General features: G+C 49.3%; 1 protein-coding gene across 2 annotated transcripts; it reads right to left on the bottom strand.

Moving 5' to 3' along the window:
* Positions 1–2,186: 2,186 nt before the first annotated feature.
* On the bottom strand, positions 2,187–21,216 carry CD83 (CD83 molecule). 2 transcript variants are annotated; one of them, XM_027040334.2, is made up of 5 exons: positions 21,027–21,216; positions 20,803–20,918; positions 7,398–7,611; positions 4,625–4,731; positions 2,187–3,321 (listed from the first exon to the last, which is right to left on the bottom strand). In XM_027040334.2, the coding sequence occupies exons 1-5, from the start codon at positions 21,061–21,063 to the stop codon at positions 3,196–3,198; spliced, it is 600 nt and encodes a 199-aa protein (XP_026896135.2). In that variant the 5' UTR covers positions 21,064–21,216; the 3' UTR covers positions 2,187–3,195. The 2 variants fall into 2 exon arrangements, with proteins under 2 accessions (XP_026896135.2, XP_026896134.2); XM_027040333.2 differs by having other exon boundaries at positions 2,187–3,324; positions 21,027–21,214.
* Between the last annotated feature and the right edge of the window lie 1,020 nt (positions 21,217–22,236).

Raw genomic sequence — 22,236 nt, 5'->3', positions numbered from 1 at the left:
ACTTTGTTGGGTCCTGTGAGCACAACTTTTCTTCTGTTTTCTATGATGAAACCCGCTAAGAATTTTTATGAAAACAAAAACCATCGGCCTTCTTTTGGAAAGATGTGGAGCTGATATTCATGTCTGTATTTGTGTCTTGGGGTATCCCAAGGTAAAATTTTTTTAAGTTTATTTATTTATTTTGAGAGAGAGAGAGAGAGAGAGAGACGGAGGGAGGGAGAGAGAGAGAGAGAGACAGCATAATTGGGGGAGGGGCAGAGAGAGAGGGAGAGAAAGAATCCCAAGTAGGCTTCTTCTCACTGTTAGCACGGAGCCCAACGGGGGGCTCAAACTCACCAACCGTGAGATCAGGACCTGAGCTGAAATCAAGAGTTGGCCACTTAACCAATTAAGCCACCCAGGCGCCCCTGAGGATGAAATTGCTTTAACTGCGGAGCTAACTCCATAGACAAAGGAGGGCCCTGAGAATAAAGCTTTCCACGGCAGTGGTGAAAAAGAACAAATATGGCCCATGATCATCTACTTTCTTCAACGAAGGCAGTTCACTCTCCTTGATGAATTCTGCCCTACCCACCTTACCCTTCTCTCTCTTTTTCACACACACACACACACACACACACCCCTTTTCTCATGCCAAAGACTAGGTGCGAAATGTCAAGTTGGATTTCAAATCTGCATTATGTTTTTAACTTGAGTCAGTTCAAGCTAATGAAAGGCGGCCCCCTCCCTGGTCTTTCCTGAACTATAACCTTAATGGCCATGAAAAATTTGGTTTCATTGGGTATTAATCCTTTGAAAGCAACATAACTCCCCCACCAATTCAATTCCTTCCTGTTAACAAAACCACTTTGTTCAAGATTCATGGTCACTGGCACCTTCTGTGTTGCCTCTTTGCTCTTTCTTGTTCCAAGATTATTCAACGGCTTACTATTTGCCAGATATCAGGCTCAGCCTTTAGATATATTATCTCATTTAATCTTCACAACAAACCTATTAGGCAGATACTGTCCTTATTCTTATTCTAAACATCTGCCAAATGAGGCTTAGAGAGGTCTGTCTCCTGCCCAGAGTGGCAAAAACTTGAGTGATGAATCTAGGCTTCAAACCTGGCTGAGTATGAACTCTGAGCTCTTAATGGCCATGCCAATGGTCTCCCCAGCACTTCTGGTAAAGCATTTGAGAACGGAGTTAATTCCACTGAAGGGGAATCTACAGCTTTTACAGAAATTTTATAAGCATTCATCTTCATAAAGAGCCATTTTCCAAAGAGGATTCATCTATGATGAAAAAAAGGATCTATGATACTTTTATAACTATTATAACCACTTGTCCTGGATTGTTCTTCATTTTGAGGCTAATGGACCTATTTGAGAATCTTGAGTGAAACCCCACGAATCCCAGGTACAGGGGACCCTGATTGTACACATCCTTCTGAAGTCACAACCCTCCCTCTTTCCACCCCCTTCTCCACCCCCGTGACCGGCAGTCATACATGTGGCCAAGCTAATCATGCACTACCCAGTGGCAAGATGCAGGGGCATCCTTGGGCAGAAGGGGGCGCTGTTTCATAGAGGTCTACCTGCCATAAATGCTCTCCCTCTCAGAGGAAGGACTCAGCCAGTGTTACACCTCTAGAACTTCACCTTGGGTTCTGGTTCTCAAACTACTTTACAGACATCCTAGCGCTTATCCCAAAGTTCTATGAGTAGTTTTAAATATAAAAAAGAAAAACACCCCTACTCGCATCCAGCCCCTTAATGGCATGAAGGCTATGACAAAAAAGCAAGAACACTGAAGCATCTTGCCCTTTCTTTCCCTCTCTAGTATCAGTGTGGACCATGCACACACTACCAACGGGATAAAATCGCTTTAGAAAACAAGTAGGGAAAGGGCCCAGTTTGAGAAGAGTTACCCAACAACTGTCAAAATGTCAATGGAACATCCTGTGGACTCTCTTCTCCCTAAGGCCCCGTGATTCCTGTGTGTCCATATCTTGGAGTACTTTTGGCTTGGTGCTTCGCTGACCTGGTCTCCTCACTTCCCCAAAAGAACTCCTAGAAGACTATGGAAAGGTCTTATGTCTGGCCTTCTTTGTTTGGAATAATGGTAGACATGAGAATGAATGAAAAGCATTCTCTCATGCCCAGAACACCTCTGTAAGAATAAGGATAGTGACCCAACGGAGCTTCAAATTTTTATGGTGCTTTATGCTTTTTCAAAGCATTTTCACATACATTGTCACAATCAACTCATACAACCACCTTCTCGTTTACGACTGAGAAAAGAGAAATCACAAAGACCCTGCTCAAGATCATACAGCTTGGCAGTGGGACACCTGGGGTCGGAACCCAGATGGCATGATTTGTCCGGCATTTTCGCCAGGGCATCAAATAGCTCACGATCCTGGGGTCATCCTCTCTGACTTCGTTCTCTCCATACTGAGGTTACTTGTGCTGTGAGCCTTGATATCTAACCGTAGACACAGATTTCAAAAGGAGAGAAAAAAACCAGTCCTTCTTTGGCAGGAATCTACGGATATCAAAACAAATGTGGCATCTTCTTTATTGCTTCTTTATGTGGGTCTTTCTGGATGAAAAGGCTCCAGTGGGGAACAGCTCATCAACTTGTTACTTCTAGGTACACACAATACTCCTTAGTAATAGCAGGGCCTTCACACCGGGACATGATTCGCTAAATATCCCCCGCTGTCTCACAATTTGGCCCGTCAACTTCTCCCAGACATAAAACATCTGGGCTAGCACAAGACAACACAGCAAACTCAAAGAGAGATGTTTCCCAGATGTGAAGAAGACCACGGTCCTCAAGAGTCTGTCACAGGGCCGGCTCTGGGCGTCTGTATTTCCCAAGACCCTCTTCCAGCTGCGTCTCGCCATAGCTTGTGTAGGACTGAAAACAGCTCCGGGGGGGTTGACCAGATAGCTGAATAAAATGCTAAGAAGTTAGCTGTGAAGAAGCAGAGAGCTTCCCTGCAGGCGGCCCCATGCTTCGTGGTCCTGTACCGGTTCCCAAAGTCCTGCTCACAAAGAGCGGGCTGTGACCTGCAGTTTCCGGAAGGACCTCACGGGAAGAACGCCCTCTTCGGTGTGGGGCTCACTCCCTTTTGTCCAGCGTGACATCCGGGCACACCGCTGAGCTTTCTTCGACTGTAGAGCAAACAACCTGCAGAAATCCTGCTCATAGCAGTTCCGTCTTGTGAAGAGTCGCTGGCTCCAAATGCTTATTTGGGGAGACGACTGGGAGGAAAGCTCGTTGCGTGCCCGGTTTAGAAAAATCTGGAAAAATACTCTGTTGTTGTGCAAACTTCTGAAAAATAAAAGAAGTTGAGACATGAACAATCGGGAAAATGCAACAGTGGACACCTCAATTTAAGCTCCACTCGTTTACAGCTGGCTGCACAGCTCGTTCAGGAAGCCCTTTTTAGCCTAGTAGCTTCGCTCGCTTGAGAAGTGGGCTTGTACTATCTCACCGGCAGCCCCAAACTGTGACCAGGAGACACACGGACTACAGACTGGGGCCATTTCCAGCCCCTACTGTTAGCTGCCTGCATGGAAAATCAGTGCCCCCTGAAACAGGCATTTGCCAGCAAGAAACTCATTTGTTTAAATTTACCCTCCAGTAACTCTAATCATCTTGTGTGCAAATGACCCTAATGACCCCAAATCGTAAGCGGATGGCTTATGTCCTCCACAGTGCCTAGCTTAACGCCTGTACCCAATAGGTGCTCACGGGAGTCTTTTTGACTGGCGTCCAAAACAGCAACTAGAGAGATGAGTCCATGGCCAGAGAGGCAAGGAAGTGAATACAGGGGGCCAGTGAGTGACAAGGCCCCGGGATAGCTCTTGGGTGAGATCTGTCCTGGCCCCTAAGTAGCCAGTCCTTCCTGATAGTATTGAGACATAGGGGACAGATCACTTCCTAGGGGGTCAGGCCCAAAGCTGGCCTCGCTCCCTATAACTTTGGTCTACCCAGGTAAGCAGCCATGCACAAAGAGGCTCAGGGTCTGTAAGCTGGAGCCTGCTACCAACAGTTCAAGGGCTACGGTCAAGGCCACTTCAGCACCGGCTGGCCATCTTCCACCCTAGGACGCTGCCTGTATACCCCACTCCTCTGGCTTCTCAGGGCTAATTCCCAGGGAGTGGAGGCAAGCGCCAAAACTCTTAGAGGAGACCCCCCAGGAGGAAAGGGTTCAAGGTCAAGAGAAGGAGACTGATCCACCACCGTGTGGTGGGGCTGCGTCACTCGCCTACAGGCAGAGTCGTGCCTTTGCCCCAGGATGATGGCAAGTCAGAGCCACACTTGCCACCACTGTCACCACCAGGGCCTCTGGCGCCCCGGAAGGATCCTGTGGCAGGTCTCGAACTTCCTTCACACACCCTATTTCGTCTTCTCTCGGCAGCTCTCTGTGCAGGGCAACCGGATTCAAAACAAGCCGGGCACTTCCCGCACCGATCCTCACAGCGCGGACGCCTCAGCAGGTGCCCGGTTCACAGAAGAACATCTCTCGCCAGCATTACGGATTCACGCTATCTAGCAAATATATTCAGATTGGCGCCCCCGGGCGATCTTTTAATCATAATACGTGTTTTTTTACAAAGATACTTACACAAGTGAAAATAATGAGTGTTAAGTAGAAAACGACCAGAGCCAACAGCAGTACAATCTCGGCTCTGTATTTCTGAAAAGTGTCTTCTTTGCGTTCCTTAGGGCATCCTTAAAAAAAAAGAGAGAGGGAGAGTAAAAATATGAAGCTGTTTAACAGAACTTTCCTACCGTGATAAAAAGCTAAGAATGCTTTGCTCTGGCTTTTCTTTTTTTTTCCCCAAGTCCTTCTTGTCTCCCATGCCTAACTGCACACGTCTGTGCATACGGGAAGAACAATGCTAGTGACAGCGGTGACGGCGGTGGCCGGTGCTCACGCACCTGAGCCTGGCTGTGTGTGATGGGCCCAGCATACGGCATCTCACTCAGGCTCTATTTCCTGGCTTTTCTGGTGCCTTTGCATCAGATGACACGCCATTTGTTGAAGCGTGAGCCTGCTTCATCCGTGCTGTGTAGAATGCTAGGTGTTCTCACCTCGGGAGGACTGGGAGGACGAAGGAACCGGGCAGGTGAGCCGCCCGGCTATTACTGAATGAGTCAACACGTTTTTGTAGAATCGTGAAATCTCCACCAAGGCTGGCGGCAAAGGTGGGCTAAGGGGCTCCCCGAGGGGCCGTTGAAGGCTGTGGCTGCAGCACTCGGGGACTCAAAGGCAGGAAGAGACATGGAAGGGGACAGCCTCTTCTCACTCAGACATGACATCCGACGTGCGCTGTCTGGGATAGCCAGGTTGCTAAGCCTGCCTGAAGGCCCAGGCAGGGGCAGGTGGAGTGCAGGTGACTGGGGGGGGGGGGGGGGGCAATCCCCTGGGGCCATGAATGGTCCTTGAGAGAGCTGGCAACCTCTAAAGCTCGATTCAACATTTCACAAGTAGTATAGGGATGGGTTCTCAGTAGGGTCTGTGACTCGAGAAAGGGAAGGTTGAGGGCCTAACATTTATCCAGCACTCCGTGTACCTCAGGCACCGAACTAAGCATTTCAGTGCAATATCCCATTTAGCCTTCACGCGAGCCCATGCTGGAGAGGTTATCGCCCCCATTTTAGAGATGAGAGAACTGAGGTTTAGAGGCTGTGAGAGATGTGCCCAAGGGCACACACGAATGAGCCGCAGAGCTCTTAAGTGAACCAGATCCAGGGGACTCTGGAGGAGTCTAACCACTGAACTTGTAGGCAACCTTGTCCTCAGCAGAGGAAAGGAAACCAGCCATTCTGTTCCTCTCCTCTCTGCTCTTCCTTGCAAGGTTGTTCTCATTTGTCAATCACCTCGATGCGGATGCTGACTGACAGCCTGCTGTGTGCCAGATAGAGCGGAGAATAAAACAGATGCCAGGTCTGGGAGGTGCATGCAGACAGACAAAGCAGCATTAGGGGCTAAAGACTGAGAGGGGTGTAAGGTGTGTGTGTGTGTGTGTGTGTGTGTGTAACAGTGAACCAAATCCAAACACTGAGCTCTAAACAGTGATCGTGTTCTTGTGTAAAAGGAATATTATCCTAAGTCAGACTCCCTTCAGATTGCCAATAAAAGGAGAAAGTATTCCTGGTATAAACATCAGGAACTGTGTGACAACAACATGTTTGTCATTTCAAGCCCCAGCCACTAATGAACGCTGGGCAAAAGTCAAATAAATGCAAGGCATATTTTAAGCTACATAAAGAAGAATTCTGGGGAAAAACCCGAAGAGATAATCCTCCCCTTGGAGCTCAATTCTTGTCTTGCGATTACTGCATAGAGCAAAAATGTGTATTCTGTCACTGGAACATTATTTTCTTGCTGTGCCCTTTTTCTTCGGCCTGAGTTGAGGCATCGGGCAATGGAGCCATCGCAAATGGGAGGGAAATGCTGCGGCTCATCAGTTAAAAAGGTGGAAACATGATGCGGCCCCTCCTGGGCCAGATTAGAAAGATCCAAGGAGCAGAATATCATAGTCACCTGACGTATTCAGGACTACACAGTTTCTCTGTCCTCCGAAAATTCATCTCGGATACTTCCTATTTTTTGTAAATTTTTTTAAAATCTTTATTTATTTTTGATAAAGAGACGAATGTGCACAGGGGAAGAGCAGACAAAGAGGGAGACGCAGAATCCGAAGCAGGCTCCAGGCCCCAAGCTGTCAGCACAGAGCCCCACGCGGGGCTCAAACCCACGAACCATGAGATGATAACCTGAGCCGAAGTCAGACGCTCAACTGACTGAGCCACCCAGGCACCCCTTGGATACTTCCTATTTGCTTCAAAGGACTCTTGTATGAATAAACAACACCCAGATTGGTGGTTTGGCTACATTTGGCATCTACACAACTAGGGTGGATCTGTCTTTATTGGGAAGGAAGGAAGGAAGGAAGGAAGGAAGGAAGGAAGGAAGGAAGAGGGAGGGAGGGAGGAAGGAAGGAAGAGGGAGGGAGGGAGAGAGGAAGGAAGGAAGGAAGGAAGGAAGGAAGGGGGGAGGGAGGGAGGGAGGGAGGAAGGAAGGGGGGAGGGAGGGAGGGAAGGAGGAAGGAAGGAAGGAAGGAAGAGGGAGGGAGGGAGAGAGGAAGGAAGGAAGGAAGGAAGGGAAGGAGGGAGGGAGGGAGGGAAGGAAGGAAGGAAGGAAGGAAGGAAGGAAGGAAGGAAGGAAGGAGGGAGCAGAAAAAGTTATGACATTCTTATAGGAGAATTTAGCTTTTAGCCACACAATCCTAAGCTTCCAGTTGGACTCCAATCGAGAGGACGGAGCTTAGAGCCTATTCAAGTGCACACACATCTTGCAAGAAGGAAACAGGTGCAGCAGATCACCTCACCTGTCACTTTCAAGGTCACAGTGCCGCTTTGGTTTCTCCGCCCTTCTGGCTCCTCCAGGATGCACCTGTATGTCCCTGAGTCGACACTGGTAGTGTTTTCAATCTTCAGGGAGTACAGCCTTTCACCGGAGGCTTCTAAGGAGCCATCCTTCTGCTGGTGGTACCACAGACCCTCCGGGGGCATCTCTATCCTTTCCTCGCCGTCGCCTGTAAGCTGTTGAAAAAGCATCACGCTGCATCAGGTTCCACTAACAGGACTTGGAAACACCGTCCTCACCCGCATCAAGGTTCTGCCTCTTGTTTTCATAACATCCGTCCTCAACTTTTTTTTTTTTTAAACAAAACAGTATGTGTATGTGTGACCTTCAGGGGAGGAGGAGAAAATGTATGAAAATTCTGTAAGGCTGTATCTTTTCTGGCATAAGATCAGGCCTGCACTTTACGATTCGGCGTATCCCAGCTTCCACCCCCTAATAAAGGACAGAGTGTTGTTGCTGCTGACAATAATGATGCGTCGATGAGGATTTGCGCGAATCACTTTGAGTCACATGTTGCTGCTGGTTGTTCTGTATTAAATGTCCTTCTTGTTTTCTTCAGATACCCACTCACCCCCTGAATGATTCTTACTTTTGTATCTCAGCCTCCCAACTCGAAGACCACTGCCAGACGGCTCGGCGAAAAGCACAGACATGCATGAGCAAATGCCTCCTGTAAACGGTCACCTTGTTCTTAAAAAACTGGGTGTCTGTGGGGTCACCCATGATGTCACAGGGTGCACCACACTGATGCCCTAGCAGGGCAAGAAGACAGCCGATGGTGGTGCCCCGGGGAGACTTTTTGTGCCACATCATGCGGCAGTCACACCAAGATGCACACAGAAGGACCACGACCGCTTAAATCTTTGGACCCGGGACAGACCAGCCCGACTGGGGCAGATGCCCAATTCAGCCAACCGCCCCCCGGCGGGGGTTCTCTGCCTGAACTATCTTCTTTGTTACATCGGTGGGGTCTCTCCCTCACCTCTTACTTGACAGATTAGGCCACAACCGCATTCCCCATCAGTTTTTTTTCCCCCAGATATATTTTTAATCTGCCTAATTAGCTCGCCCGTGCATCCTCCACCGAAATGTTTTCAAGCGTCCAAACCGGATTGACACAAAAGGAAGGCAAATCACCGTTCGTTCTCGTTCTCCTCGTTCTCGGCGTTCAGCCCTCGCCCTTTGCTGGATGGCCGGGACCGCCAGGGAGCCTGGGACCCGGCCGCATCCCTCACCTGCCCCTAGAATGTGAGGGCGCCAAGGAGCCACCTCAGGGAATGACCCAGCGATCAGCAGGATTCCCTGTCGCTGCAGAATGTCCTCTCCTGTCCTGGGAGCCGCCAGCTCCTCTCCCACTTTCCAGGCGAATCAGGGCAGGGGACGCCCAGGGAGGCCGAGGCAGCTCAGGCAGGGGCGTGCACACACGCACACACACCGCACGTGTATTGTGCACGCGCACACTCACTGCACACAAGCCCTATACACACACAACACGCTACACGCACACTCCGTGGCTTCCCCTTCATTTACTACGCGAGGGAAGCGCGGAGCCCACAGCAGGCCGGCTGGGCCCCGGCCGCTCGCGGACTCGGCGGAAGGACGGACGGACGGACGGGCTGCAGAGACACCTGGCGGCGGAGCCACCACCGCTCCCGCACGAGCCCCGCTCCGTCCCCGCCGCCACACGGCGCCCCGGCGAGCGAGCGGCTTTTCTCCCGCACCGCCTAGGAGAGAGGAGCCCATTGCTGGACGGTTCTTCTGGTGTCGAAAGGTCCTTTCCTAAATAATGAAGGATCTACAGCCTCGGGGCTTCAGGGCTTCAAAAATGGAGCAGAGAAACGAGGAGCGGCCGAGGAGGCCTAGAAAGAGCTGGAGGCATCCAATGGGCGCCAGAACGCATCTCCTTTAGCCCGGGGTTCCCCCTTCAGGCCTAATTACACAGCGAACTGCAGCCTCCCCGCGCGCTCCCGCCCCTCCCCTCCCCCTACCGGGGCTGGTGGGGGGCGGGCGGCTGGGACCCTCGGGGCGCCCGCTCGGCGCTCACCCCGCCACGAGGCCACTCCTCCAGCCTTTCTTTTCAGAATTAACCTCTAAATATGTCAATTGCAGAGTTATTTCTAACACAGTTCACCGGACTCTGTCTTGGTAGAACTCCTGCGTCCAAAAGGGCAGAAACTTGGTGGCAGCAATCATTCTGAGATTACCTATCTCCGGTTTTCTCCTTGGGGGCCTCTGGTCCCGTTCAGCGATCCCTCCCTCAACTCGGAAAGATCCCATCTTGAAAGTCAAGATCAAAACCGCAGACCCTTCCGGAGGGGGTGGGAACAGAACCTGTGGTCCCGTTATCCTGCTGGCTGCTAAGCTGGCCGAAGCCAGCGTGCAGGTGATCAGAACCGGTGGGCGGTGGCCGCCTGTCTTTTTGCGAAAAAGAATTTCACTTTAAAATTCAGTGGTAAGGAGCGCCTAGGTGGCTCAGTCCGTAAAGCGGCTGGCTTCCGCTCAAGCCGTGATCTCACAGTTCGTGAGTTCGAGCCCTGCACTGATAGCTCCAGGCCTGCTCATGATTCTGTCTCCCTCTCTCTTTATGAAAAATAAATAAACATTTTTTTTAAAAAAAATCAGTAGTAACAGCGAGAAGTAGTTTATTTGGTGGTCAGATTTCCGTGGGCCTCTGGCAAAACCTCCAGTGGGTCTCCAGTTACTTTTCAAATAGAAAAACAAAGGCAGAGCGAGGTCATGAGAAAGACGTAGAAGTAGGGGAAGGAAAGGCAAAACAAAGGACCCCAAAGCAACCTGCAGAATTGTGATTTACTGACCCATCACAGCCATCAGCGGGATCATGGCAAAATACCTCAAATGTCGTGGGGCCATCTTCCAGTGGCCTCTTCCTGGGTCTTCCTGAAAGACCCAGAACACTGGGAGAACTACTCGCTGAACTTGGGAACTCTTGCCTAAGTCATGAGCCCGGCCTTTGCCAATGACTAACTATAGCAAAAGGAACCTTCTGTGAATTCACACAATGCACCCGGAAATATTTCAGAACGCTCCCTCCTGGCTTCAGGTTGTAGATGCATACACAATGCCTATTCCCCCTTCTCTATGCCATTTCAAGATAGATCTTGTCATGTGACTCCATCTGGGCAGTGTGGGATTTGCCTACAGCTGCAAAAATAGTTGTAGTTTTTATGTTAATGTAGCATGCTCAAAATGCAAGCAGGCATTAGCAGTACCAGGAGACTTTTTATGCAAAAGTTCAAATCATTAACTTCAGTTCTGGGGCCCGGCAGCTAGCAGCACACCGCGGGATCAAGGGGAGTCCCTTGTGGCAAAAGCAGCACCGTGCAAGAACCAAAGGAGAATTCCAGAAAGAGGTAAACTGACCAGCCAGCAAATGGGCCATCCTCAACTGTGTTTCATGAGTTCTTGTAAGCATTTGAGCTGGCTCGAGATCAACCACTGGCAAAGAACAGCTCTTTAAACATTCCAAAGCTGAAAGTGTTTCATTGCCTCTCTGCGAAGGCATTTTAGGAAATAGTAATTTATAACAAAAGGAACCCTCGGATTCATTCACAGCCAAGCATAATTGATGGGAACTATTTAATGCGCACTTTCCAAAGCTAATATTGTAGTGTGCTAAACCACAACACGATTTGCGCAAATTAATTCCTCAAAAGAGTCATCCCAATTATGTTTTAAAAATCCACGCTCCGTGCATTAACTCTGATGCGGACAATTCTATAGTTTTGATTGGATTAGAGAAGGGTAAAATATAGGACATCTCATTTTCAGCAAACCTAGGGACTTTTGATTTGCCTCAAGGCCTTCAATGTGACTAAACAATTTAAGTAACCTATTCTTTCTCTAAAATGGAGATTTGACCTTAAGGAAACCACAAGCCCCAAATTAAATAAACTCTTTAATTTGCTGAATACTAAAGCAAGCAAATACAAGTATGTACTAATTTTAAGGGCATGTGAATTAAAGTTTGTTGTTGTTTTTTTTAAATGACGGACAAATTGGAACTAGAACAAAAGAAATGAAATAATTAATATGTTTGAAATTGAACTGATATTTCTGTCAAAAACCCTACTGTGGAAAATGATGTTTTTTAATTTAAACAATTTGATCCAAATATATGCTCACCTTCTAGATTGCCATATTTGAATATAAGAGAGCAACAGTTCCGGGGGTGCCTGGGTGGCTCAGTTGGTCAAGCATCTGACTCTTGATGTCGGCTCAGGTCATGATCTCATAGTTTGTGAGTTCGAGCCCCGCATCGGGCTCTATGCTGACAGTGTGGAGCCTGCTTGAGATTCTCTCTCCCTCTCTCCCCCTCTCTCTCTCCTCCCTCTCTCCTTCTACCCCTCTCCCCAGCTCATACGCATGCACTCTCTCTAAAATAAAATTAAAAAAAAAAAAGTTTTTAAAAAGGAAGAGATTTTCTTGAGGGGCAAAATGTGTGTGTATATATATGCATATATATATTTAATCCAACAGTTTGATTAAACATATTTAAAGGTATGGACCTTATGTATTTAAAGGTGGTATGAAAGTAATCTGATATATTCCAATCACATTGAACAGCTTTTGCTTTATTGCATTTCTCATGCACTAACTTTCATGTACCTTGGTTTCTAACTCAATTAAAGTGCCAATATAATCCCCATTCATCATAAAAACAGCTCTTTATAACGTGCAAAATAGTTTGGCTCGGAGGTTGATGTCATAATGAGGGTAGAATGTATGCGCATTAACATCGTTTTTTTCTAAGTGTAGTTTTATTGGAAAAATGATTTTCCACTTTGAAATTTACTGGGTCTAACAGACAGAGTTGAATTTATGGCTGCTAAGAGAGTTATGAGTATGGCAGAGGCAACATAATTAAGAGCACGGGCTTTGGAGTCGATCAGACCTGGAAGCAAACCCCAGCCTCACCACGGCTAAGATCTGCTCTTGGCCAACTGACCGAACAGCTCTCAGGCTTCCGTCTGCTCCACAGACATGGGGTGGGGGTGGGAGTGGGGGGAATCATATCCCCCAAGGGGGGTGAGAAGACACGCATGATGAGGGGCGTGGATAGTACAAAACAGTGTCTGTCGATCGCACAGAGAGCCCTAAACGTCTTACTCTTCTCTCTCATGTTCCCAGCCCAGGTTTCACTCAGCTTCTAAAGAGTTCCCAGCACACTGGGATTATTCAAAAAGCATTTGCTGAGTGAATGAGTGAATTAAAAAAAAAAAAAAATGAGAGTTATAAGGGCACTGGCTTTGGAATCAAAGGCGTAAAGTCCTTCAATTTGTGGTCCATTAGCCGGGTCACCCGTGGTAAGCCACCCGCTCTCTGGGTCTTGTTTCCACACCTGTAACTTTCTCACTTGCTCCGTGGAGCGATTTAAAGTGCCAAAAGAGAGAATACATGAAAGGGCTTTACAAATGGTAGTGTGGGTAACGGAAGTTGTTATTATACCTGAGAGCTTTCCACTCGTCCATGCTGTCATTCTTTACCGCTGATTCGTCCCGTCTCCTCCCTGGCAAAGTTGTTCTAGAAGTCCCAACATCTGCTCTAGAGAGGAATTATTTTTCTAGCCCCCGTGTGTCCACAAAATATCCACAACACTCCGAATTGTCTCCAGCATCGTGACAATCAATGCGGCAACACCCTTCGGCACTGGGATTTGACCAGTGTCCGTGCCGAGCGTCCTTCATCCACGTGCGTCCTGTGGGTCCCGCTGGACCTGGAAGAGGCCCTCTTAGGAGCTCTGACTCACATCGTACACAGGGATGGCATCTGGTTCTACAGGAGGCACGCGTGACTCAGGCGTGACGCCCGTGACCACAGAGACTGGTTCTGACAACCACATGACCCCACCAAAGCCACTTAAATATAACCAGACATTCGTTGAGCTATTAGAAGAGAGGCACAATCTTGTCCTTCGCCCATGACCCTGAGAGGGTACACAGGACTGCCGTTACTGGCTACTATCTCACTGCCGTGGGGAGGCTGACGAGAAAGCCAGTATGAAGAAAGGAAGAGTTGAGGGACAGAAAGACACCAGGTCCCGGGGATATTTAAGGACCCCTAAATCCAGCTGTCTTTGCTTCTTATGCTGCCGAAACAAAGCACCCCAAACCGAGGGACTTAAGGTAACAGGACCTTTTCGGAACCCTCCTGCACTGCTGGTGGGAATGCAAACTGGTGCAGCCACTGTGGAAAACAGTGTGGCGGTGCCTCAAAAAGTTAAAAATAGAAAGATCACATGCTCCAGTAATCCTACTGCTGGGTATTTACGCGGAGAATACCACAATGCCAATTGGAAGAGATTGATGCACCCCCGTGTTTATTTCACCATTATTTACAGCAGCCAAATGACAGAAGCAGCCCAAGTATCCCTTGATAGATGCAGGGATAAAGCAGATAGGATATAGATACACCATGGAATATTATCAGCCATAAAGAAGAAGGAGATCTTGCCACTTGCAGCAACACGGATGGATCTGGAGGGTATAATGCCAAGTGAAATAAGTCGGTCAGAGAAAGACAGAATACCATGTGATTTCACTCCTATGTGGAGTTTAAGAAACAACATGAATGAACAAAGAAAAAAAGAGACAGACAAAAGAGCCGACTCTTAACCATAGAGAACAAACGGATGGTTACCGGGGGGGTGGGGGTGGGGGTGGGGGGTAAAATTGGGGTAAAATGGGTAAAATAGGGGAAGGGGATTAAGGGTACCCTCATCATGAGGAGCACTGAGTCATGTATAGAACTGTTGAGTCATTCTATTACACACCTGAAATTGATATGACACTGTAGGATAACTAGACGGGAATTGGAAATCTTTTAATAAAATTATAAAAATAAACAACTGTATTCTCTCACAGTTCTCGAGGCCAAAAGCCGACAAGCAAGGATGCTGACAGGGCTGTGCTCCCTCTGAAGGCTCTAGGGAGGAATCTGTTTCATGCCTCGTTCCTGAAGCTTCTGGCATTGCTGGCCATCCTTGTCATTCCTTGGCTTGTGGACACATGCACTCGTTTCTGCCTGCACCCTCACATGGTGTCCTCCCTGGGTGTCTCTATCTGTCTATCCGTTTTCTCTTCTTCTAAGGACACCAGTCACTGGATTAGGGTGGGCCCTTATCCAGTGTGACCTCACTTTAAATTGCTTGCATCTGCAAAGACCCTATTTCCATATAAGGTCACCTTCACAAATACCAGGGATAATCTTTCTGTGGGATGCAATTCTACCCACAGTACCAGACGTGACTGGAGTGTGAATTATCATTTTAAAGCTTTTTTCCATTTCAATTATATAAACCCATATATTCCCTTTATATGAAGCTAGATTTTTTAATATCATTTATTTTTATTTGTTTATTTTGAGAGAGTGACTCAGACAGCATGAGTCAGGGAGGAACAGAGAGAAAGGAAGAGAGAGAATTCCAAGCAGACTCCTTGGGGTCAGCAAGGAGCCCGGCGCGGGGCTCGAACTCACGAACCGTGAGATCGTGACCTGAGTCGACATCCAGAGTCAGGTGCTCAACCAACTGAGCCACCCAGGTGGCTACTTGAAGCTACCTTTGACGGGATTACAATACTTTGCAAGTAAAGAGTCCTACCTGGTAGGGGCACTGTGAACCACCCCAGAAATAAATGTGGCAGGGAGGGCACTGCCTCCACACGGCTCCAGGCTGTAGACCAGTCCTGCTTGCCTCTTGGGCTCAGATGCTCCCCACGCCCCCGGGAATGAGACATCCAGGACTGATCTGATTCAGAGTCTTTGTGCCCCAGAACTGACCCAGCGTGATCCAACATGATTACGAATTGTTTATGGCAACTGGCCTCCCTCTTTCCCCGGAGGTGTTCCCCACCTGGACTTATAATCCTAAACAACTACCCGCTCTTCTGGAATCTCTCATCTCTTAGAGAATTGGGACCAGAACAGACTGGGTGATGCTCCACAAAAACATGAAGCTTATTAAAAGCCTTGGGCTCCCAATCCTGTACCACTCCTACAGGGCCCCACAGGAACGTTAGCCAACGGCATCCCAGTGCAAGAACAAAAACCCAAGGTAGGTTTGTGGGTGTTCTTTCCATCTCAGGGAAGTCCTCATGTCTAGCTCTGGTTTGAGCGAGGGCTTTTGGTAGAAAATCTGCGGTTATCGCTGCAGTAGCCAGGAAAAGATTATGCAAACAATTTTAGACGGAGAAACCCTTTTTTAGGTAGAATCTCTTTTTAGCTCTGCCTCCCCTTTTCGCTAAGACCTTCCCTTACATCACTGCGACCTTCTCCTCACTTCCTCTTTTTTGCGTAGTGACATAGCCAAATACAGAACTAAGATAATGCGGTTCTCACATGACCTAAATCCCCCTTTTATTCATGGAAAACAAGTGTTTGATTTCATTCCATTCCACTCCCAGCCGCCTTCTTCCTCTCTACTCTCCTGCACACTGAAAGATTTGAGCAACTTCTCTCTGATTCATGATTGTCCCAAAGTCTCGATGAGGAACCCATCCCAGTGGGCTGAGGTTTCTATGGCCCCTATGAGGTGGCCACGTGCTGGGCTGCCCAGTCCTCTGTAGAACCACGGGGACACGACTGGTGACCACGAATGAAGGGAAGGGACATCTCAGAAATGTGTTGAAGTCTCGGCTGAGTTACCCTGATTGTCTTTTGCAATCGAGCGAGAAAATGCCTCCCTCGGAGACCCATCTTCGAGGATGAATCACAGCCTGTGTTTCCCCACAAGAAATAATCTTTTCTCTACAAATGCGTGCCATTACATCACCCTCTTTGCTTAAAAACTTTCAGTGACGCCTTGCTGCTGAAAGGAGTTCGAGGCATTGTAACTGGGCATTCAAGGTCCTTCACCATCAGTTCCAAGCCTTCTCTGTAACATCTGCCAGCCCTCTTCTATATAACTCTCCCTTCCAGATCACTGGTCACCCCACTGGCTCCCCCAAAATGCTTGTGGGTTCCTTTTCCATGCCTTTGCTCAAGACGGTCCTTTGGCCAAAGTCCCGTGTTGATTAGGATGGGCCAGCATGAGGCCCAGGACTTGGAACGCACTTGGGACCCAGAAATCTTTACTAATGAAACTGTAAATGTAAGGGCCATCTGAAAACTAACTTTAGGTCTTTCACGGTTTGGCCGAGGGTAAAGGCCATCGAAGTGAGTCAGCCAGGTCAAGCGGTGTAGGTGCCCATGTGGACAGCGTGATTTTTCTGTGACCCTGACACACTGCTTTCACGTTTCAATGTTTCAGTGCTTCTGTGTTTACTACAGGAATGTTTCCTTCTCCTCCCAAAGACACCCTCTCAAATCTCATCTTACAGCAGATAAAATTCTAGAATCAAGGAACTGTAGTGAGCGGCACACCCTGGCTCCTTCACGGGTCCATCCACATTTGTTGGCTGCACGGGTTACATCCGCCCAGACCACTCATCCGCTCCAGCCCCCACCAAGGGACCCCGGTTTCCTCAGCGCCTCCTGGCTTTGTGGTTCACTATCACACAAGCCGGCAGAGACACAAAATACAAATACACTGAATGGGAAGTCAGCAACCTACATGGACGGCAGCTTCATCACAAAACAAAGACAAGCAAGATGTGCGTGGTGACTAGCCTGGAACTTTGGAAGTAGCCTCACACAAGCCATTCACCTGCTCTCTGACAGCTCCCTTGGTTCAGGGGATAACCCATGATCCCTTCTCACTCTTACAAACCCAAGACTGACTTCTGAAATCCGTCTTACTTCCCCTTTCTCCCTTCCTTTGGAAATCATCTGAAAAGGGCATGTGTCTTGTGACACATCTCTGTCTTCACCCCCGCAGTGTCACCCAAGGTTGACACTATATATCCTCTTTCGTTATGCATCAGCGTAGGTCGTCAGGGCTCCCGGCATGACTCCAGATGGTACTACATCTCCCTGATAAATAACCACTCGCTATTATCAGTTGCAAACATCACCAAGCCCAAACACTGCGTCCAGGGGCATCCTCTCCCTGCAAACCTGTGCAGCCTCATTAAAGAGAATGTGAATCCACTTGTGCTCGGCGTGAAGCACAGAGGTAGCCCTTTCACGGATGCTCTTACTCCTGGAAGACATGGGATGGTGCCACGCCCTCTTACACGAGACACTCAACAGCCAGCGGGAGAGAGTGCTGGACCAAGTCTGTCTGCATATTTTCTCAAAATCCCTCCCTAAACAAACACAGTCAGTTCACGACTTTCAAAGCTAAATTCAGCTACTAGCTTGATGGGTATGTGTATTCATGTTTCTATTTCTTCCTAACCATCTACTTTGCCTTAACAGATACAATACAGGAAAGGACAAGAGGAGGGCCCACTGTTGGATCCCAGTTAGAAGGGCACTGGTCCATGGGAAATAAAAGCTGGGTTCACAGGAAGTGGGCTATCTCAGCCCACTCTTTGCTCCACCTACAGCCCCCTGTGTTATATTAAGCCTCCTCACCCCCGCCCCTCACTGTACCTCTCTTTATCCAGAGAGGATAAAATGCACACTGTTTCTTCCTCACTCGCCCTAATGTTACAAACGCTAATTGGACGCCCTCTGTGTTGCGTCTTTTGGTAAAAGGCACATGATAAGAAACACACGGTTTCCATGGGTCCTCTGGTAATCACAAGTAATCGCTGCCAGTTGGACAGTGGCAGGATGCCCTATGGTTGTGGGAGAACCAAGTGGCACATGGAATTTTACATTGTGACTCATTATAACCGCAATTGTGATACGCAGAAGTCCTGAGAGAATGTGATTCAATCTGGTGGATGATAAAAACAAAAACAAAAACAACACGCTAAGGGACTCTGCTTCACTCGCCCAGCGCATAGCCCACAACTGGGCAAAGCGGTTTGACGCACCACACTAGTGATGGTTAGACAGGTGACATGAGCAAGGCGGGTTACGGTCACCGGGTTTAAATTTCTCCTTTTACAGCCACCTCCGCGCTGAAACATTTCACAAGAAACAAGTTGTGTGGGGGAAAAAGAAAAACAATAACGAGATGCTTAATCTTCTGGAGAACCAAGTACTTCAGTCTCCCACCACTGACCTTATTTCCAGAATACTCTATCCATTTGTGTTGTACAAACACAATCGATGCGAAAGTGTAATTACTGGGCTGGAAAATAATAAATATCTACAGAACATGCTGAGGCCTGTTAAAAAGTACTTGAAGGAACAATGCATTTCATTTTCAAGGTAGCTGAATAGTTTATGGGCAGAACACGGCTTTCCTATTCCCCCCGCGACTCGATCACTGTTTCCCTCTTTAAAACAAAAAAATAACTATGGCATGATCTTTCAATGACCCTAGTCCATGAACCAAAAGAAAAAAGAAAATGCCAAGAGACTGTTGTCATTTAAAAAAAAAAAAAATCAGTTTTGAGAGCCTTCAGGGTAAATCATGCAAGAACCGTGTTCAATAAACAAGCTCATGCATTATAGAGTTACATCATCAGCTGACATCCAAGGAGGAGCCAAAGGTTAATGGCTCCGGTTTACTGCATCATTCCAAATGACCTTGTGCAAGATTTACCTTGACAACTATTTGAACTTTACAGTCTGAAATTCCATCTACTTGTTTCACGAGTACTTTTTAATTACTCCCCTGGGGATAGTCTTTTTTTTTTTTTTATTCCTCTCTGGAAGGGATCATGGTTTCATGTTTTGCCCCTTCTTTAAGGTAGCTAAGTCCCTGCCTGGCTAGACCAAGGAGACTTTTCTATTCTTTACCCTAAGTAACGGAGGTGGAAACCAGAGAACTCAGGCTAAGGAATCAGACTACTTGGTTCGAATCCCCCTTTCTCATTTAGCCAAGCTGTATAACAGTGAGTGGCTTCCTTCACTCCCTAAGGCTCAGTGTCCTCATCTTTTAAATGGGAACAGCAGTAGTAGTATAGATCTCCTAAGTCCATTGGAAGGACTGACACAGATAATGGATGTAAATATTTACCCCGGAGGCTGGCACACAGTGAGCACTCAAATAATAATGTCTTCACGATATTTTTGCTTCAATGCTGTTGTTTTTACCAGAACAATCTTGCAAGTGTTATGTTCTCTGATCCCACAGTGAACGAAGTGGAAGCCAAGTAGGAATAATAACAGACGTGCTTCCCTACACGATACAGTGCTCCAAGGCAGCAAAAGTATATCCAGTGCACATACCTCACCAAGTGCCAGCCTGAATTCACGGAGCACCTTCCCAATTGGCCGGGCAAACACTGGGTGCTGCGTGGAATTCACAAAAACAGGGGTGCAGCACCGTCCCAGGGAAAGAGGCCATCTGGTCCGGAGAGGACACACACACACACACACACACACACACACACACACAAACCTGTCCTATACTGCCTTGCTAAATGGCCAGATACACGTGCAGGTTCGTAAAGCATCTTTCTTTTGGAGGGCAGAACAAAGGCCTGCATTCTGCAGAAAGCAACGAACACAGAGATTTCTTCTCGGATGCTAAATCAGAGCCGCGGAGTAAGGCTAGGATATCACGCGCCCTCGGCTGAACCTGGAGGCGCTGTTGTGGCAGAACCTCATTAGGGGAGGTGGACAAAAGACCAGGGACTGCGGGGCTGTGCGAAGCCGCTGGAACCGAGGTGCTAGCCTCTGAAAATGTTCCAGTTGAGGAACTCTTTAAAGAAGCCGCGGTGCAACTCAATTCTCCTAAGGGGGAAGGGGGGGGGGGCACAGTGACGCTGGTTCTTACTTGCGTGGGTGCTGCTCACGCCCCCTCCCAGACGCCCACGCCCCCAGGCTGGGCCCCTCAGGACTGTCGGAGCGCCAAGCAGCATGGACAAGCTAAGGGACAGGGTAACCCAGAAAGCGGATGCCAGACAACTCCCATCTGGGACACAAGCCTAGAGCACACTGGACTATCTCTTAGTGGCCTTCCTCTCAACGGGCCTATTCCTCCCCTCCCCGCCCCCGAATTAGGGACACCACAGCCCCCCAAACCCCAGAAATCAGAAATCTGGGGGGCATTCCTACTGTCCGATATCTAAATCTGCCCTGGCTGCTTTCTCGTGGCCACAACCACAGGTGGCGTCCAGAATTCATCCAAATCAGTGAGTCTCTGCGCTTCCAAAGCGTCTTACTTGGATCATTCATCTCAGGCCACCTCTAGGGGCAGGGAGGGAATTAGGTCCTTGGGGAACACAATCTAAGTCACCTTGTCGCTAGATGCGGGTGGCGCGGGGTGGGGGTGAGGAAGGCGTGTGGGAAGGCGCGGTATTCGGAGGCTAGCCGCGGTTACAGAGGGTCGCCAGCCCAAAGGAGGTGGTCCCCGCAGCCTCCAACGGGGCTGGCCGAGCCCTAGCCCGGGGGCATCGCGCGCTTACCTTGGTCCAGAAGACCGTGTAGAGGACCTGCGGGTCCCAGTGGGCGGTGCACGGCAAGTCCACGTCCTCGGAACAAGCCACCTTCACCACCCGCGCCGCGGGCGCCAGGCTGCAGGCTGCAAGAGGGACAGAGAGAGCGGCGTGAGCCAGCGAGAAAAGGGGGTGGGGGTGGGGGGGAGGTCGCCAGGACCCGGTGGGAAGGCGACAGGCGTCTGGAGCCCTACCGCAGCTCAGGAGCAGGAGCCGGAGGCCGCGCGACATGGCTGGGGAAGGCCGGCCTGTGGCGCGCTCCGCGGCGCCGCTCTCTTTGTACCCGCGCGCACCGGGACTTCCCCGGGCGCTGGGCTGGGGGAATCCCCGGCGGGGCGGCGGAAGCGGACGGCGCGGCTCCCCCCGCGCCCCAGCCTCCGGCGCCGGCCACCCGCGGGCAGCCCCGCCCCCGCCCCCGCGCCCCGCCCCCGCCCCCGCGCCCCGCCCCCGCGCGCCCGGACCCCGCGTGGCTGCGGCAGCCGCGGGGCCGCGGCGATCGCAACCCGCGCGGAACGCGGCGCGCTGGGGCTTTGCAGACGGCGCGGGCGCGCGTGACACCGCGCCGCTGACCACCCCTAACCCCCCCACCCCGCCACCTCGGCCGGCTGGAGCCCAGCCCCGGGGTGTTCCGTTCTGTGCACGGACACGAAACCAGATCCGGAGAGGTGGCGCCGCTTCCCCAGGGCGCGCAGTGTGTGGGTGGTGACGCCAGAGGTGAACTCAGGATCTCGCTCTCCCCCAGATTCTGTTGTAACCAAAGACTCCTCGGGCCTCCCACGGAACTGCCTGAGTCTGGTACGCGGCTCCCTGCCTTCGGACATGGGTTATGGAGCCAGCCCATCGAAATTATTTCAGCCAAAGGAGAACCTCTCCTGTTAAAAAGCACACACACACACACACACACACACACACACACACACGGAGTTTTGGGGCAAAGCACCCCCCCCCAAAAAAGAAGACAACCCAGAAGAATATAGAAATCACCTACGATTCATCCAGAAGTAGCCTCTGTTAATGTTGAGGTGTCTTCGCGTCAATGCCTGCATAGGTATTTTTAGTGGGACACCTGCGATTTTGTAACCTACTCTCTTTTAGCTTAATATTTTGCGAGACTTCCCATAACATTAAAGAGCTCCAACAGCATTGTGTTGGTGGCTACGGAAGAGTCTATCACACAGTTCCGTCATAAATTAGAATCCATGAGATCGTGTTAGACATGATTAGTCTAACCACTTAGACTATCGCTGGTGATGGTACGTTGTTTCTTTATTATTATTACAAACGATGTTATGACTGCTGTGATGAACTTCCGTGGAGGTAATTCTTTGCCCTAATATTGCTTCTTTTCTTTGAATGAATACCTGGAAGAAATTGGGCTAAGTCAGCATTTACAGTTTTGTTAAA

Source organism: Acinonyx jubatus, chromosome B2, assembly GCF_027475565.1.
Source record: "Acinonyx jubatus isolate Ajub_Pintada_27869175 chromosome B2, VMU_Ajub_asm_v1.0, whole genome shotgun sequence".
Lineage (NCBI taxonomy): Eukaryota > Metazoa > Chordata > Mammalia > Carnivora > Felidae > Acinonyx > Acinonyx jubatus.
Note: the sequence above shows the minus strand (reverse complement) of the source record. Positions and strands in the feature narration are given on the sequence as shown.